Genomic DNA, 17,568 nt, shown 5'->3' with positions numbered 1-17,568 from the left:
GATTGAATCGAACCACAAGTCGTCTACAAGTACAACTTGGGTATCTGGCCTGGCTTCATCAAGTGATTTAATCGGAGCGTATGACTATGGGTGAACTGGTTGAGTATTGCCAAAGACTCAACTCAAGTATTGACTAAAAATAATGTTTGAATAATATACTATATGAATGAGACTTAACTTCTAACGCATGAGTTAGATTTTTGGCTGAACTCTGTTTAATGGGATCATGAGAAATTAAAACTGTTTAATGCAGCAATATGTGCAGGGACGGATCTATGTGAAAAGCAAGAGTAATTGTTCCCACAAATTAATTTCTCAACTTTAATATATTGAATAAATATTATTTTTGTTCCCGTAAAAAACAGGTGTTGTCTCCTTAAGACAATTATTTTAAAAAGATAAATGTAAAAAGTTATAAAGACAAAAAATAAATAAACTAGTACTAATTTTATCTATTTAATTTTTAATATTTTCATTTTCTCTGATACTTTACTAATAGAACTTATATTATTTTTCGTCTAAAGAATATTAATTATTTTTTGTCTCCACTAAACAAAATTTCTGAATCATATGTGGTTGCAGTTGCTTAGTCAACTATGAATAACCTACAGTAGCTTAGTCAAATGGGAAAAGAATCCCCTGTTTCTCTATCAGTTGTTTCCTATATAATTTTTTGTTTATATAAATAAACCTATGGTAATTTCTGATTGGGATTGTGTGTAGATGTTTTACCACAGACATCTAGTAAAATCAATTTCATCAAAATTAATTCTATAAAAAAAATCAAAATAAACAGACACGAGTATAACACTGGAGCAATATTTATACAAACACTGGAGCAAATAGCGCCCATATATAAAATTCTCACAGATGTTAATTTACTCTGTTTCCAAACTACTCAATCCAATACAAGACGACACCAATTAACAAGCACTCACTCATTTACAAATTACAATGCAAAACGGCAAAGGGAAAATTTTATTGTAAAATGAAAATTTGAATGGGCAGATGAAAACCTTGTCAACTCAATGCAGCAAAACGTTCAATGAAACCCCGAACAAAAAGGCAGGGGGAGAAAAAGAAAAAAAAATTATTTAAAATCCTATTTTCTTATATCCTGGATGAAAGCAAGCTATGTTACTGTACAGTTGCAACCAGCCTTGGTAACCTGGTTCACTAGTGCACAAGGTAACTTCCTCCTGGTTGCGGATCCAATCATAAGTGTATGAATCTGTAAATATATAAATCCAAACGGTAAAAAAAATTGCATATACTAAAATAGTAAAATCTGATGCAAAATTGTAAACAGCTGGGATTGAGTAACCTGGCTTGAGATGTCAATAATCAATATTGTATTTTGCAACCATATCCATAAGACAGACACCAAGTAATATTCACAACGTAGTCCGATATATAGAGCAAATAAACTTACATACTAAATACGATACCAAGACTATGCTGCTTCATTCTAAATAGTGAATATATACCATATTTGAACACTGCACCACGTGATATGTTCCTAAAACTCAGTCTCGGACTACTACACAAGTCAGGTGATGATTTTTTTATTTATTTTTTATTTTTGATCAGTAGTTGAGTTAAGATTTCATATAAGACGGCCAGAATCACTAATTAGTTGGATTTTGATTTATTTACAAAATCAAGCTTCATTTCTTTGTATACGTATCATTTTTATAAGTCTGCAAACAACGGGGAACACATATGCCATGAGGTAAACAACTAAGAAGCCTACTTGTGAAGTTCTGCGGGCATCAACATGAATAGCCCTCTGATATTATATGAATAATGATCTTCCCATTCATTTGTTGCCTCTCATTGCTAAGGAAAAATGGCTAGAAGAAACACTTCTACTGCTTATTTCTTATTTTCTTTTTAAATTGATTAGAATCTATAGATTATATTTTTTCCACATGCTATGACTGAGCCCATTTGTCAAGTACAGGCCATTGAGGAGAGTGGACGGATTGCCACTGAAGCAGAGTTGAGGCCCAAAAGGATTATTCTTACACCGAAAAAGATGAAGGATTACGTGCTTTATCATTAGCTTTTAGATATCTGATATTGTAATAATAGGGAGAGTGACTCAGCTTATTCTAGAAGGCTCTTATCATGTATTCTGTTAGAGGGGATCAATTCTTAGATTCCTTTGGGCAGTTAGTTAGAATAGTGAGCATGTGACTGAGATATATTTGGCCATGTATTGATTGACAAATTTTAATGAGAATTTGGTCTATACCCTTCCTATCTTATTTCCCTTCTTCCTCTGTCTTCGAATTCAGAGACCATACACATCACCATATCATCCTTTCATTTCACAGTTGTTAAATTATAGTTATTCTCTATACTTATACGTGATTGCATGATCTCTCCATAAACAATTACACAAACCTACCAACTAAAGAAATAAACTATTCCATAAACAAGACTTCACTTCCTCTAAATCTACAGCTGCATTTTAATATGCATAACTTTCAGCATTGAATCATCCTTTCATCTGTAAACCTTTTCACTCTTGAACAGAGCAGCAACGACATTTCAAGAGGAAACTACTAACTTGACTTGATTTGCTCTATTATCCAACTGCATGTCATCATGACATTAATCCCACTTCGCTGCCAAATTTATCATCAGCTATTTATTATTTCTAATTTTCAGAAATGTCTAGTAATATTATAAATAAGTCAACATTTAAAAAAAAATCCCCTAATTAGCACCCAATTAGAAAATAATCCCTTTTATTTGTTAGTTGTTACCTATCCAAGTTTATAAAATTTGCCCATTAAAATTTAGAAGCTTCTGTCACTAAACATATATTGAACTTGGTCAAACATTTTCCTCCATGCTTAATATGATAAACTGCATGGGCACATACTTATCATAGACAAATTTCTTTTGTAAATTAGTCCAAAGGCAAACAAACAGACAGATAAAGCAAAATGGATCAATATAATTTTAAGAAACAAAATAGAGAAAGAGATGCCTTGATTTTTTACCTAATCGTTCAGCAATAACTACTGACCTTATATACAGCCTCAAGCAACAGGTTGATCTAATTCTCTTATCCCAATCTGGCGTAATTGTTGTAGCTGATCAGCTATCTCCTGCAATAATTTAAGTCCTTCTTCTCCATTGCTCGATAAGTTGATACTATGCTTAAGGAAACTCAAATCTGCCTCAAGAACTTGCAACCTTCCAATAAAATCTGAAACCAAACTACCAGTAGAAGATAAATCATTATTCCTACAGAGCGCAGGGGAGCTATGTCCATTGTATCCAAGTTCACCATTTTGCTTGCAAACTGGAGGTTCCTTGGATGAGGAATCATCACCCATGTCATCTGAATTTAATTTAGGAGAACAAACAGTTTCTTGCATTAGAATATCATTATCCAACTTCTCACAGTTTTCCAGAGATTCCTTTTCATCGTTTTCAGAATTTAGCCAATTATCCTGAGATTGATGAATATTCAGGAAAAAGTAAACTTGCTTCTCCAACTTCTTCAAACGTTGGGAAATATATAACCTTTCATCTTGAAACTCCAATGGTGAATTTTTTACAGATTGAACATTCTGTTTTTCCAGAGATGTGGGTAGAAATTCAGATTTGTCAGATATATTAGTATTTTCAGAAACTGACTTTCCAAGGATACTTTCATCCTTTTCAATGCAATGATCCAATCCAATATCTTTCACCTTCATTTCAGAGTTTGTATCCACCATGTTTTCCAGCACTGATTCATCAGGGAACTTCTTCCTATATAACTCAAGCTTAGCTTCCAACTCTTCTATCTCTTTCTCCTTCTCAACAAGAAGGCAATTAGCTTTTTGCAAAGCTTCTGTTTCATACTCAGACTCCTCATCCATCATTCTTAAGTATTGCAAGGCTTCCATATGTAATGTTGCCTTTTCTTCCTGCAGCCTTGTGATCATGGCTAATGCTTGATTTGCAGCAACTGCAGAAGCATTTCTTTCTTCCTCCAGCTCTTTATACAAAGCATTCATAAGTTTCCTGTCATGGTCAACTTGTCTTTTTAGCCTGTCGACTGCGCTTTCACCTTCAATTTCACTAACAAGGCTTCCATCTAGAGACAAACCAGATTCATTTCGCTCAAGTGAAATCATTTTTTGAAGTATCTGGATTCCAGCACAGTTAGAAACATCAGAAGTCTTCACTTCATCACTGTTTATAGACAATCTAGGACTGATATCATTAACAGACAGATCAGTCCCTCGAGTAGCTGAAAATTGTGACAGCAATATCTTCAAATCTTCACTAATTCTTGTAGAATCCTTTCCAAGCCAATGTTCTACAGGCATGCCAGGTCTTCCTCTGCTGTTACTGACAGCAAGCTTATAGGCATCACCAAGATCTAGTAAATTGGGATTTTGCTGACCAATATCACTAGAAAAGGGGGTTGACTCTAAACCTGCTTCAGATGTTGTCAGCTTATCAACTGACTCAATTATTTCCCCACAGTCTGTGGTTATTCTTTGTTTAGATTTTGTCCCTACTTCATCAGTTGTCAAATCATCTACCAAAAAAAAAAATGGACCAAAGGCTTATTGTCAGTACAAATACTCATGGTACTTATGGACTTAAAATAGTGAAAAATTAGGAGCCTATTTGGTTTGATAAAATGTTTTCTGTTTTCATAAATAGTTACTGAAATATCATCTTGTTTTCATTTTATTTCCTGTTTTTAAAGATAGGAAAAAGTGACAACAAAATCCCATTTTCACTATTTTCCATACAAATCTTTTACAACAAGAAACAATGTGAAAATAAGAAGACATTTTTGTAATGAATTGTAAAAAAAAAAATAGAAAACGAATGCAGAAAATGTTAACTCAAATCAAATTGGCCTATTTTTTTCAGCTACGAAAAAGGCTTAGTGACTTTTTTACTCATTTATAAAGATCATTTGGTTATTAAGAACTAGCTTATTTCTTTTCATCAACTTTCTGCAATGAACTACATTAAGAACTAGCTTATTTCTTTCATCAACTTTCTGCAATGAACTACAAGATACCCCTCCATCCTTCAGATCCAAGTGTTAAATGGTATATAAAAGCAACAGTAGAAAATAACTTACAGTTTTCCTTTGATACTTCAACAGGAACTCCTATTTTATTTGATGATGCAGGGACTTCATTAAAGGAAATAAGCTCTCTTGGGGAAGCACAAACAGCATTTCTCTCAACATGCTGCTGAGAATCAAGTTTGGCCAAGCCATCTCTACTTTCTGTTGTTTCTGCTGTAGATTTAGTGCCATGAACATCTGTATTTTCTAATTGCATTCCTGACTCTGATAACGATGGCTGAAGTCCAGAAGCTGAAGTCCCTAGCTTCTCAAAAGCCAAATTCTCATTTGAATCGGGGATGTGAGGCTCCATATGTTCACATGGAACTTCTATATCTTCCTTGGTGTCATATGTACCCTGAACTGGTATGCTCGTACCATCATCATCAGATAAGGAAACATCCGGTTCAGACTCAGTATCCGAAGTAATCTTTAGCTCAGTGTAACCGACATGAGACAAAGGATCTGCCTGTTTATTTCTAAGGTGTGTAGCTCTGGATGATACAAATGGTTTAGCTCTTCTTTTCTTGTGAAATTTGTTTCCAACAACGTTTGATTCATCAAAATCAGCATTGCCAGACCCAATTGACTTGGTAATTACCAACCTTCGATCATAACCTTTTAAAACCCATTGCTCATTACAACAAGAACAGCACTTTGAATTTTCACCAAGTAATGGATCCTGATCGAATCTGGTCACAGATCCCTCCCCTAATTTACCCACCAATAACCTGTAAGTTTCAGCATTGGATTTGTTGATGGTAGCAAAAGAGAAGAGGCAACTTTCACACATTCCTTGAACATTTACAAGCTTATCATGTGCACGACAAAGGACTAAAGAAGAAATCTCCGTCTTATGACCACTACAAATCAAGTCCTCCTTGCCTAACACATGATCAAGCCTTGAGCACAACAGGCACGGTATTTGCAATTTGCAGTAACCAGCAAACTTTGCTATAACATAAGAAAAAACGGCATCGATAAACAGGAAAAAGATCAGCAACCATTCGAGAAAAGCCGATGCCAAGGCCGTGGTAACACCCGGGGAGAGCTTACGCCACTCAGAAGATGAAATTCCAGTGGTAGCCATCATCCAACCAACTCAATTAGCTTCGAAAGGAGAAACCGATTGCTGAAAGTTGAAACAGATCAAACTTTGACCTTCTTCCCAAAATGATATGAATAAGTCAAGGGAAAGGGTTGAAGAAACTGAACACACTTAGCAAGGAAAAAAAAACAAAAATAAGAAATATTGTTTATCTATTAACAATCCTCATCCAATAATCTAAAATTTCATCAAAAACAATATTTACAGTATTGGAGCATAAACACGTTGCTTAAAACAAGATCAAGCATAGAAAACTGAAGCAAGAAGTTTGAACAACTATTAATTTATTTTGATTGAGATGATAAACTTAAACAAATGAATCAGTACCAAGAAAATAATGATGTACTATAAGACTCAGGTAAAGTAAGAGAAATAAACCAATTTAAGCAGATGAAACGTAATCGAGAATTTGTAAGTATAAGATGGATAATTAAAGGAGGAGTTATTAGTAATCAGATATTAGAGGAAGTGAAAGCAATAATAGAAATAGATGGAGAGGAAGAAAATGAAATGAAATAATATACCTTATGATGCGAATGTTTAGAGAGTAAAATCAGATGGCGTTAATAGCAGGAGAATTTCAGACACCGATCCAAACAAAGTAAACCAACGCACAATTCACATGTTTAATATTTATAGTATTTCTAATATTTTATCATCTTAAAAAGTGGGATAATAATTTTTAAATTTTGTATTATAAAAATGGTCAAATTAAGTTTTTCCTTTTCTTTGGAAAAGTAAAATTAATTTGAATAAATTTAATTAGAATTATATTATTTAAAATCATTTTTTGTTAACAATATTATTGTTATGTGTACATTAAGAACCATTCATTTTTTATTAATAATATTATTTTTTGAAAAAGTAAAAAAGTGTTTTTTCTTTATATTTTTTTAAACATTCATTTTTTTATATGTACAATAAGAACTTTGAGGTATAGGTCTCTTCCTTATATGATTAGAAAATAATTGTAAGAATTTGTATAGTTTAATGTGTTTCTAACTTTAAGAAATGATGTTTTGATTATAATTGATGAATTGATTGTTGTTTGTGTACCTCATATGTCTATAAGAACATAAAATTATATACTAAGTTTTTTAGACAAACTAATAAAAAGATAAGAGGAGTTTAAATTAATAAAAAGATAAAATAAAATTTCAAACAAAATAATAAGAAGAAAATTGAGAAGAAGAAAAAAACTAATACTATAAGTTACCTTATTTTTTATAAGCTAATATCATATCAAAACAAGTTATTTGGAGTAGCTTTTGTGAAAAATAAGCTATTAAAATAAATATATGTATCAAACAAATTTATTTTGATAAAAAAAAAACTTATAAGGTAATCAAAAGAGTTTATAAGATTCAAAAGGCTTACCAAACGTAATTTTAGTAGATATTTCTCTTTCTTTCTTTCCTTTCAAAAATATTTTTTAAATTTTAAATATTAGAAATTATAAATATGACTTAAATTTTTATTTGTACAAAATTATAAAAAAATATTTGATTAAAATTTAAAATATTTTATGTTGAAAAAATGAACACCTAAAAAAAGTAACATTCATTAATTATTTCGAAAGTAACATATGGTTAGCTAGTAATATTTTAAAAAGAATTTAACAATATCATCAAATCTCACTTGTATATTAGAATAAATAATACAATACAAGTATTCCCAGAGTAAAAGTCTTCTATATTATTATTTAATTATAAGTCTACGGTGAGTTTATTAATTTTTGTAATAATTATGTTAAAAATAGTAATTATCAAGTATAATAATTTTGTATTGATTAAAAATGTAAAAACTTGGCAATACATATTATTAATTAAGATTATATATGATTTAAAATAAATCAAAATAGGAAAATTATAATTATTTGAAAATATATAGATATCAAATTTCAAAATTTGACCAGTAATTAATTGTGACTTTCTTTATCATTTTAAATTTATCATGCTTCAATAATTAATTTAATGATATTTGGTGTCTGGATATTTTGCGTAGGGACTAGGGAGATAGGAATTGAATCCAGAATTATTCATAAATTATTAATAGGTGTAACATTATTTTTTTTTACTTTTGAAGTATTAATTTGTAAAATATTTATAGAAATAATAATAATATTATTTATAATGTGACAAACTTTTTGTAATGAAACACAAGCACAAGTAATGGTGGGTTGGAAAGTTGAAAAAGACAAATACAAGACGGAGATGTCGGCTAATGTGGGGTGGCGGGCGTGATCTCTATTTCCAATCAAATAGTGCCATTTGCGTATTCATTCTTGAAAGCAGGAGTGGAAACAGATTAGGCAAAACAAGGTTTTATTTTTAGGTTGGTCCATTTAAAAGTCTAACTTAACTTTCTTAAGGTTATAGATTTTTTTTCATGGGTTAATAAGTTCATAGATTATTAAGAAAAATCTCTAAGTAAAATAAATTATAATTTTTAAAAATCAAAATCATTATCAATCAAAACATAAAACAAAGGTAAAAACATGCAAATTTAATTTTATAAAAGTTCATATATAAGTTTATTACTTTCATGATAAGTTAGTTAAAAATCATATTTTATAATAAGTCGTTTAAATAGAGTATAAATTTATCAATCAATAATCTTATATTTTTTACTCTCTACATAGGTCAACATGTTTAATAGTTTTAAAAAATAAAAAAATAAATGTAAAACTTTGATATATTATAACAATTTTAATATTAGTAAAAGTTATACTTATAATTACTTAAATAGATCAACCTACTAGGTCTATAAGATTTTTTAAATGGTCTAAAGTCTAATATTTTAATCAAATGGATTTTTATAAAAGTTTGAGTGTAATTTATTTCTAAAAAAATTGGTCTAGTCCGAGATTGAGATAGATGTAGGTTAGGTTATAAATATCTTTTAAACGGTTTAACTTATTTCAATACATAATGATAATAGAGAGTAAGGATAAATTTAGATTGAGAACACAAAATCAAATTTCTTTAAAACTTTTAATGTGTGTCTCTCTCTATATAAAAAATTTAATTAATATAAAATTAATTTTATATGTTGTTATTATAATAATGGGTAAGGTTAATTAATATAAAATTAGTTGTGTGTGTTATTTTATTGTAATAGTAAAAGTAACAACGTTGTAAAATTATATAAAGTTACTTATCTAGTTGTTGTTATTGTGATAATAATTAAGGTTATTATCATTTAATATAAAAATAGTTTTGATTTTATGTATAAAAATAATAATTGTTTTAAAATATTTTTTATTAAAATTAGATATTTAAATAATTATAACGGAAGGAAAAAAAATTCAACTCCTATATAAGATTTTTGCATCCGTCCCTAAGTTACAGGTAAGATTATTTACACTTTTACTTGAAAAATGATCGTTTGAATATACAGACCTTAATATGTTTAATATTGTTTTTGAATTTTATTTTAAAAGTTGGGCTAAATATTTTTATAAAACAATAAGATAAACTTAGAAAATAGATTTTAATTAAACGAGAAAGATAACGATTTTACATTTTATTAAAAAAATCCGAGTATTTTCTAAAGTAAGTAAATACAAATTTGATAAATAAAAGGTATAAAATAACTGTAAAAATTAAAATGAATTCTATTTGTGTGGATAATAAAAAAGTTAGAATGTACCAAAAAAAAAAGTTAGTCGTTGGTAGGAGAAACAATCACCACGTGTAAGCGAGGTGACACTTGTGGCAAAAACGTCCATTCGAAGCAATTCGCAAATGTGCGTTGCAACTTGGAGTGCTTTTTTTTTCACAAAAATTATAAAATGTATTTATCAATTTTTTTATAAAATGTAGAAAAAAATACATTAGACATTGATTAAAAAATAGAAAATAAAAAATTCTTGGACGATATGAATTAGAATAGATATCTTGAACACATGTGTTTTAAGAGTTATTTCTCAATAAAAAATGCTGTTAGAACTTTTTTTCTTAACGAGAACATTTTTAAATTTTTGTAATATTTGATCTTTCAATCTATTTTTAGCTTTACTTTTGAATTAAATTTGTACTATTTTTAAAAAATTACCAAAAGTTAAAAATAACATTTTATCATAATATAAAGGTTATTAAAGCTAGCAATAGTTTGAGAAATGCTAATACCATATATATTTATTTTAACTAAAGCGTGTTTATATGATTTCATTCATAATCAAAGTTTGAATACAATTAGAAACCAAATAAAAAATATGTCGACTAACATAAAATTTAGAATTCTTTGATAAACAATGGATAACTTAATTTCTAACACAAACGGCTATACCAAAGATATCCTCTTGGTCGTGGCTTTTTTGGCGGCAAAGGAGTTGCGGAAAATGCCTGCAATAAGCTCCCTGGTATATAGCAATTTGGCATGTACATAATTCTGCTGCATACCATGGAATTGTTAATAATGACAAATTATCAAATAGCAATGATCAATTTCTCAATCTTGAATTAAACATTGGTTGGTTTGTTGTCTATTCATTGCAAATACTTGTGTGTTTAAGCTGAAGTAGTGAACCATATTTGTTTTTCTCCATAAGAATATAAGATTGTACATTTTCTTTTGGCAAAGAATGGAAGATGTTGTTTCTGAGGGTTATTTCAATTATCAGAAAGCACATCCACGCTTTCAAGCCGAGAACAAGAATATATATAAACGAATTGAAGGCCTTGTTAAGAAGCATCAGGCCATTCCTGCTCAGTTGGCATTAGCATGGGTACTTCAGCAAGGCGACTAAATATCTGATACTCACTAGTCTCTGTCTCTCTCAGCTAGTATCTTAGGTATCAATAGTTTTGAAAAAACATTACAAAATATTGACAATTTAATAATATTAATTAAATTAACTAATTTTCTTTAAAAATGTGAATTAATTAAAAATATCTTACAAAAAGCAAAAGAGAAATATTAATTAAAATTTATTACAAATCATATTTTTATAGATCTTATTATATATTTATTGACTTTTTCTGTTGTAATTTTTAATAAATTTTAACTACTACATGTTTTCTAATTTTTAATAACTTTTGTTTACTGCAATGATAATAATTTTAAAAGTTGGAAATAATAACTGAAGAGGTTGATTGTAATAATAATGATTTTAAAAGTTAGAAATAATAACCGAAGAGTTTAACTGTAATAATAAAAAAAATACTATTAGGTAATGAGTTTGACTGTAATAATAATTTTTTGGTCTTTGGTCTTTAATACATTTTTTTTATCATTCAGAATCAGAAGAATAATAATACATAGTTTAATAACAGCATAAAAGCTTTACACAAAAAATAGAATCAAATGTAAACTCCATTGAGATTTACCAATATCCGGAAAAATTGTTTAGCATAAATCTCTAAGGTTATATTCACATGAGATTATTTTAAAGTAAATAATTCATTTTAAAGAATAAAGTTAATAATTTTATATATCAATAAAAAAATAATGATTGATTTTATATTACATTATACATACATATATATATATATATATATAATTAGTATATAATTATAATTAAGGAGTTTAGTCTAGTTAATTAAACATGTGTTGAGTTAGTGTATACTCTCTTATACTTGTCTTTAATTTTTATGAATAAAAAAATATAACAAAGTATAAATAAAATATAATATTAATCATTAATTTTTTTAAAGAATTAGTAAAGTGATATAAGATTCCGTAGTTTCGTTACATCTTTCCAAATGTAAAAATAATCTATTTAATTGAAAAATTCATATTTAATTCTTATTCAATAATAATCACAAATTTTGAGTGAGATTAATCCTTCACTCACTGGATTGAGAAAGGTGTCTCTGAACCAGGAAAAAAATAATTTACTCATTATTAAAAATTAAAAATAATAAGTGTAATCACCAACAAATCATTAGTCCAAGGGATAACTAAAATCATTTTAAGAATTATCTTGAGGGCAAAAGAGTAATTAGCCTAATAGGAAAAGAAAAGAGGATAGGGTAGTTTCGTTTGACCTAAATACCCTCTGTTGGTGCTTAGGTGAAAGTATGGATTTCCCTTGAGGACCCTCTAATTCCCGATCTTCCTCTCTTCTCCTTACCCTTACTTCCTTCCTTCCTTCTCCATATTCTGATTTTCTCTTTCTCTACTTCCCCGCCATTTTTTCAAATTCCCGTTTCTTCTTCGATCACACCTTTCTATTCCCACTTAGGGTTCCGCTTCTTCTCCTCCAAGTTTTAATCTTTCAGGTAATTTACTCTGCGTCTCCTCATCAAGAGCATATTTTTTGCCTTGAATTCTTACGGGGGTGTGGTTTGTATATTCCACGTGTTAAGTTTTGTTGAATTTTCGGTTCTAATTCTGGTTATGGTTTTATATTTCCTTCAAAGTCTGTCCTTTTCTGTTTTGTTTTTTGATGGGTTACGTATAGCCTCACTCGACTCGAGTTTACTAACTGAAGCTCAAAGCAGTTGTTTTCTTTCATTTATTTTGATTGCAAACTTATGTTTTTTTTTTTCTTTCTCTGTTATCAGAAGGGAGAGATTTTTTTTATTGTGTGGCTGCCCATGCGATTTGAATTTGTTTCTGGGACGACTTTTAATTTGATAGAAGTTCGAATGGTATGTTTGTGGCTGTTGATAGTCTACTATACAATCATGGATTTGCATTTTGAAATCCCAATAGTACAATTGTACTCAACACTTGACACTGTCTTACGTAATTTGGGATTTGTAACTTGAGATAGCTAGGTCATTAAGAGTGGAGAGTGTGTTGTGTATGTTTCATTATGAATCCCATCTTTCTAGCTGTTTCTAATTTTGTATGTTTTTCTTACTTTTGCTGGATTTGGATAGTGGTATGTCTTCACTCCCTTGCCTCCTTTGAACTGTTTATTTGCTACAGTTTTGAAGTTCAGCATATTTAGTTGAATTTAACCATCAAATTTCTCATTTTGTATGATTTTATCTGACTTTTCTATAGTTATCTGTGGTTTCTTTCAGCTGGTGTTCTATCCGCAAATTGTCGGTGTAGTGATTCATGTCTTCAATGGCTAACCATGATTTGATACTTGGCCAAAGTCATAATTTAGCACTTGGCCATGACCAGCAACTGATGCTGAACCATAATCATAGTTTGGGCCTCAGCGGGAACCATGATTTGGAATTGAGACGAACTGATGATCAACATTTGGGTCTGGAACAAACTCATGATCATGAACCGGTCTTAGGAATTGTCAATGACCATGAATTGGATTTAGGGTTAAACCATGATGATGAAGGAGTTCACACATATGGGCATGAGAATGAGTTATCAATGGATCAAAAACCTGAGCATGATGACCATGAGATGCCCATTCCCACACAAAATCATGACTTGGACATACCAGAGAACAATGATTTGGCTGTTTCAGAAAATCAGGAATTTGATGAGAACATGGCCCTGACTGTGGTCCAGAACCCGGAAATGAGTATTGAATCTGCTGAAGCAATCGGTTTCCATGAATCCCAGCTTATGGTTACCACACCCCCTGTAATTCAAGCTCGTACATTAGCTATTAGTCCCAATTATGAATTGTCAGTGGGACAAGAATTCCCTGATGTTAGGAGTTGCCGGAGGGCATTGAGGGATACGGCAATTGCTCTGCACTTTGAGATGCAGACTATCAAATCTGACAAGACCCGCTTTACTGCTAAATGCCAAAGTGAAGGATGTCCCTGGCGCATTCATGCAGCGAAGCTCCCCGGGGTTCCAACTTTTACTATCAGGACAGTCCATGAGAGTCATACATGTGGAGGAATTTCACATCTTGGCCATCAACAAGCCTCAGTTCAATGGGTTGCTACCTCTGTGGAGCAAAGGCTAAAGGAGAACCCTAATTGCAAGCCAAAGGAGATATTGGAAGAAATTCATAGGGTTCATGGCATCACTTTGTCATACAAGCAAGCATGGAGAGGTAAGGAGCGTATCATGGCTGCAATGCGTGGATCTTTTGAAGAGGGATACCGCTTGCTTCCACAGTACATTGAACAAGTGAAACGCACAAACCCTGGCAGTATTGCATCTGTTTATGCAAACCCTACTGATAATTGCTTCCAACGCCTCTTCATATCCTTTCAAGCATCAATATATGGGTTTTTAAATGCTTGTCGACCACTTTTGGAGCTTGATAGAATATATTTGAAGAGCAAGTATCTTGGTACATTACTTCTTGCTACTGGATTTGATGGTGATGGGGCTCTCTTTCCTTTGGCATTTGGTGTTGTTGATGAGGAGAATGATGATAATTGGATGTGGTTTCTGTCTGAACTTCATAACCTGCTGGAGATTAACACTGAAAACATGCCAAGGCTTACAATTTTGTCCAACAGACAGAAGGGAATTGTAGATGGTGTGGAAGCAAATTTTCCTACTGCTTTCCATGGGTTTTGTATGCGTCACTTGATTGACAGCTTTCGCAAGGAGTTTAATAATACTATACTTGTTAATCTTCTGTGGGAAGCAGCTCAAGTTCTTACCATACTTGAATTTGAATCAAAAGTTTTAGAGATTGAAGAGATATCACAAGATGCTGCATATTGGATACGAAGAATTCCACCTCATTTGTGGGCTACTGCTTATTTTGAGGGGCAAAGTTTTTTTCATTTGACAGCAAACATAGTTGAATCTTTAAATTCATGGATATTAGATGCATCTGGGCTTCCGATAATTCAAATGATGGAATGCATTAGAAGGCAGCTAATGACTTGGTTTAATGAACGGCGAGAGACCAGTATGCAGTGGCCATCAATTCTTGTACCTTCTGCTGAGAGACATGTTGCAGAGGCTCTTGATCGTGCACGGACACACCAGGTACTTCGTGCCACTGACGCTGAATTTGAAGTTATATCTCATGAAGGAACAAATACTGTTGATATTAGGACCCGTTGCTGTCAATGTCGTGGGTGGCAGCTGTATGGCTTGCCTTGTGCACATGCTGTGGCTGCGCTTCTGTCTATTAGGCAGAATGTGCATAGATTCACAGAAAGCTGTTTTACAGTTGCAACCTATAGGAAGACATACTCACAGACCATACATCCAATTCCTGATAAGTCTCTGTGGAAGGAGTTGTCTGAGGCTGAGGGGGATGTCAATGCTTCCAATGCTGATCAACTTCAACTTCAAATTGCTATGAACCCTCCTAAATCACTCAGGCCACCGGGTCGACCTAGAAAGAAGCGGGTTCGTGCTGAAGACCGTGGCCGTGTAAAACGAGTCGTGCATTGTAGTCGTTGTAATCAAACAGGTCACTTTAGAACCACCTGTGCAGCTCCCATCTAAGTCTCATGCCACAGCTTAGCTTTTCATTATTTCTTATTTAGGCTTGCTAGCTTAGACCCTCCACCAAATGATATTTTTTATTTCCTCTACATTAATGTGAATTAATTGTTTCAGCTCTCCATGTTTGTCAATCAATTCGCATTGTTTAATAGCGCAGCGCATATAATAGCTCAATACACACTTGTTTCAAGCTAAAATTTTGAATTTGACTCATAAAATGGTTCCTAGAAACCGATGTATTGGAGCCTCACAATTTGCTTAAGTGTGTTTGGATACTGTTCGGAATCGATTCTGACAGTCAAAATCGTGGTGTGGTGTGACCGTGAAAAATCAGAAGCAATAAAGGGTTACTTCAATATGACCGTGGAAAAGAAATCGAGATTGCATCACCGGTCAAACATGTGCTAAATAAAGAGTATTTAGAAAAATATTTTCTCTGCTCACATCATATAGCTGGGTCTTAATTATTTTAACAATATCACTTAAATAAATTTATAATATATTTTAACTTTACAATTGGGATTTTTTTGTCAAAGATAATTCTTGTCCGCGTAGTTAACAATTTTCCCAAGTATATGTAGACAGATAGATTAACATGCATGGAATTTTATGAAGACCAGCTGCGTAATGATGCTCAATTTATCGCTTATAAATTTATAATAAACAACTAGCAAAAATGCGTTACAGAAAAAATTGCATGTATGTAATTATGTACACGACTGATGAACGTAACGCGTGGATCCTTGCTAACAAAGGATGTGGATTGCGTAGAGAATCAAAGCTCAATACCTACCCTTAATTTTATTTTTCAACCCTAACAAAATAAAATATAGGAACAAAAAAATGCAGCCTTGGAATCATTAAGGGTGCGTTTGGATAGAGAATTTTAACTGAGGAAAGTAATTTATCAGAGAATTTAAATTTCTGTAATTTAGAATTTATTGTTTGGATGTTTTTTTTATGAAGAATTTAAAATTTTGGAATTTTAAAACAGAATTTTAAACAACTAAAAATTTGAAATTTCAATTTTATTTTAAAAGGTGAGAAATTGAAATTCTCTTCTTATATTTAAGAAATACCGAGCTCCTGGAATATCGATCAAGTGTGAGCGTAGAGGAACACGTATAACTAGCATAAAAAAATTTCATTTGAAATATTTAAAATTCTCAGAATTTTAAATTTATCCATCCAAACACTTACAGGTGTGCTAGGAATTCCCAAATAACATCCTCCACATCCCGACTTGCGCTTCAAACTCGTTTAGCAGTTTCTTTTGGGGAAACAGATTATTTATTATTCTCAGGAATACATAATGGAAAAATTTATCCCAAGTTTCTTACGATATAATAAAATAATAATTATTTGATATATATTATTTTTGAGAAAAGTCATAATTTACGTTCAACTAAAATTTATTCTCGGAGGAGGGGACCAAGAAAATTTATTCCAAATGTGACAGAAATTCATCTTCATGAGTAAAAAGGCAGATATACCCTCCTTATTACCCATTACCTGACTACCCTCACAATCTCATTTACGATACCACCAATTTCATTCCTGCATACTATGTGCGATAATTTTTTCGTTTCCCGCAAATGCTTTATTCGTTCGGTGATTCCTTGTTTATTTTGTCACGAGGGTGTTTCTATTTTAGTGGTTTGTTAATTGTGCATCTTTTAATTGTATCATTGAGGAGGACAAAAAATTGAGTTGTGGTGGGATAGGAATGTTGTGACTGAGTTGCTGGTTTTAGTATGCAGCAACAAGAACGTTTCTTTTTGTCTTTTGTATCTTTTGTTTTCGAGTAGGAATTGGTTCCCAAATGACTTTATGCACATAATTTATTTTATTTTTTTATATTGATTGTAGTAAAGTTGCATTGTTTTTTTGGCTCTTGTTGAAGGGGTGTTACGTTTGTGCAGCTGTGGAGTAAAGAAGAGGCGTGATATTGAAATTAATATCTTTAAAATAATAAAGATATTTAAATAATTATACTATATATTTGTAAGAAAACTCAACCAAAAACATGTTTAATTATTTCTGAGAATATAAAAAATATTCTCAA

The 17,568-nt window shown here is 31.4% G+C and overlaps 2 protein-coding genes across 5 annotated transcripts; one reads left to right on the top strand and one right to left on the bottom strand.

Annotated features, from left to right (window-relative positions):
• Nucleotides 1-821: 821 nt before the first annotated feature.
• Nucleotides 822-6,829, bottom strand: LOC100809307 (myosin-binding protein 1). 3 transcript variants are annotated; one of them, XM_006604790.4, is made up of 4 exons: nucleotides 6,734-6,829; nucleotides 5,114-6,233; nucleotides 3,041-4,552; nucleotides 822-1,231 (listed from the first exon to the last, which is right to left on the bottom strand). In XM_006604790.4, the coding sequence occupies exons 2-3, from the start codon at nucleotides 6,192-6,194 to the stop codon at nucleotides 3,054-3,056; spliced, it is 2,580 nt and encodes an 859-aa protein (XP_006604853.1). In that variant the 5' UTR covers nucleotides 6,195-6,233; nucleotides 6,734-6,829; the 3' UTR covers nucleotides 822-1,231; nucleotides 3,041-3,053. The 3 variants fall into 3 exon arrangements, with proteins under 3 accessions (XP_006604853.1, XP_014627527.1, XP_006604854.1); XM_014772041.3 differs by lacking the exon at nucleotides 6,734-6,829 and adding an exon at nucleotides 6,537-6,725; XM_006604791.3 differs by lacking the exon at nucleotides 6,734-6,829 and adding an exon at nucleotides 6,588-6,725.
• A 5,403-nt stretch (nucleotides 6,830-12,232) lies between these two features.
• On the top strand, nucleotides 12,233-15,652 carry LOC100808762 (uncharacterized). 2 transcript variants are annotated; one of them, XM_041012712.1, is made up of 2 exons: nucleotides 12,233-12,433; nucleotides 13,187-15,652. In XM_041012712.1, exon 2 carries the CDS (start codon nucleotides 13,224-13,226, stop codon nucleotides 15,501-15,503), a length of 2,280 nt encoding a protein of 759 aa, XP_040868646.1. In that variant the 5' UTR covers nucleotides 12,233-12,433; nucleotides 13,187-13,223; the 3' UTR covers nucleotides 15,504-15,652. The 2 variants fall into 2 exon arrangements, with proteins under 2 accessions (XP_040868646.1, XP_040868647.1); XM_041012713.1 differs by having other exon boundaries at nucleotides 13,167-15,652.
• The last annotated feature ends 1,916 nt before the right edge of the window (nucleotides 15,653-17,568 follow it).

The sequence above is a fragment of the Glycine max genome, chromosome 19 (genome assembly GCF_000004515.6).
Source record: "Glycine max cultivar Williams 82 chromosome 19, Glycine_max_v4.0, whole genome shotgun sequence".
NCBI lineage: Eukaryota > Viridiplantae > Streptophyta > Magnoliopsida > Fabales > Fabaceae > Glycine > Glycine max.
Note: the sequence above shows the minus strand (reverse complement) of the source record. Positions and strands in the feature narration are given on the sequence as shown.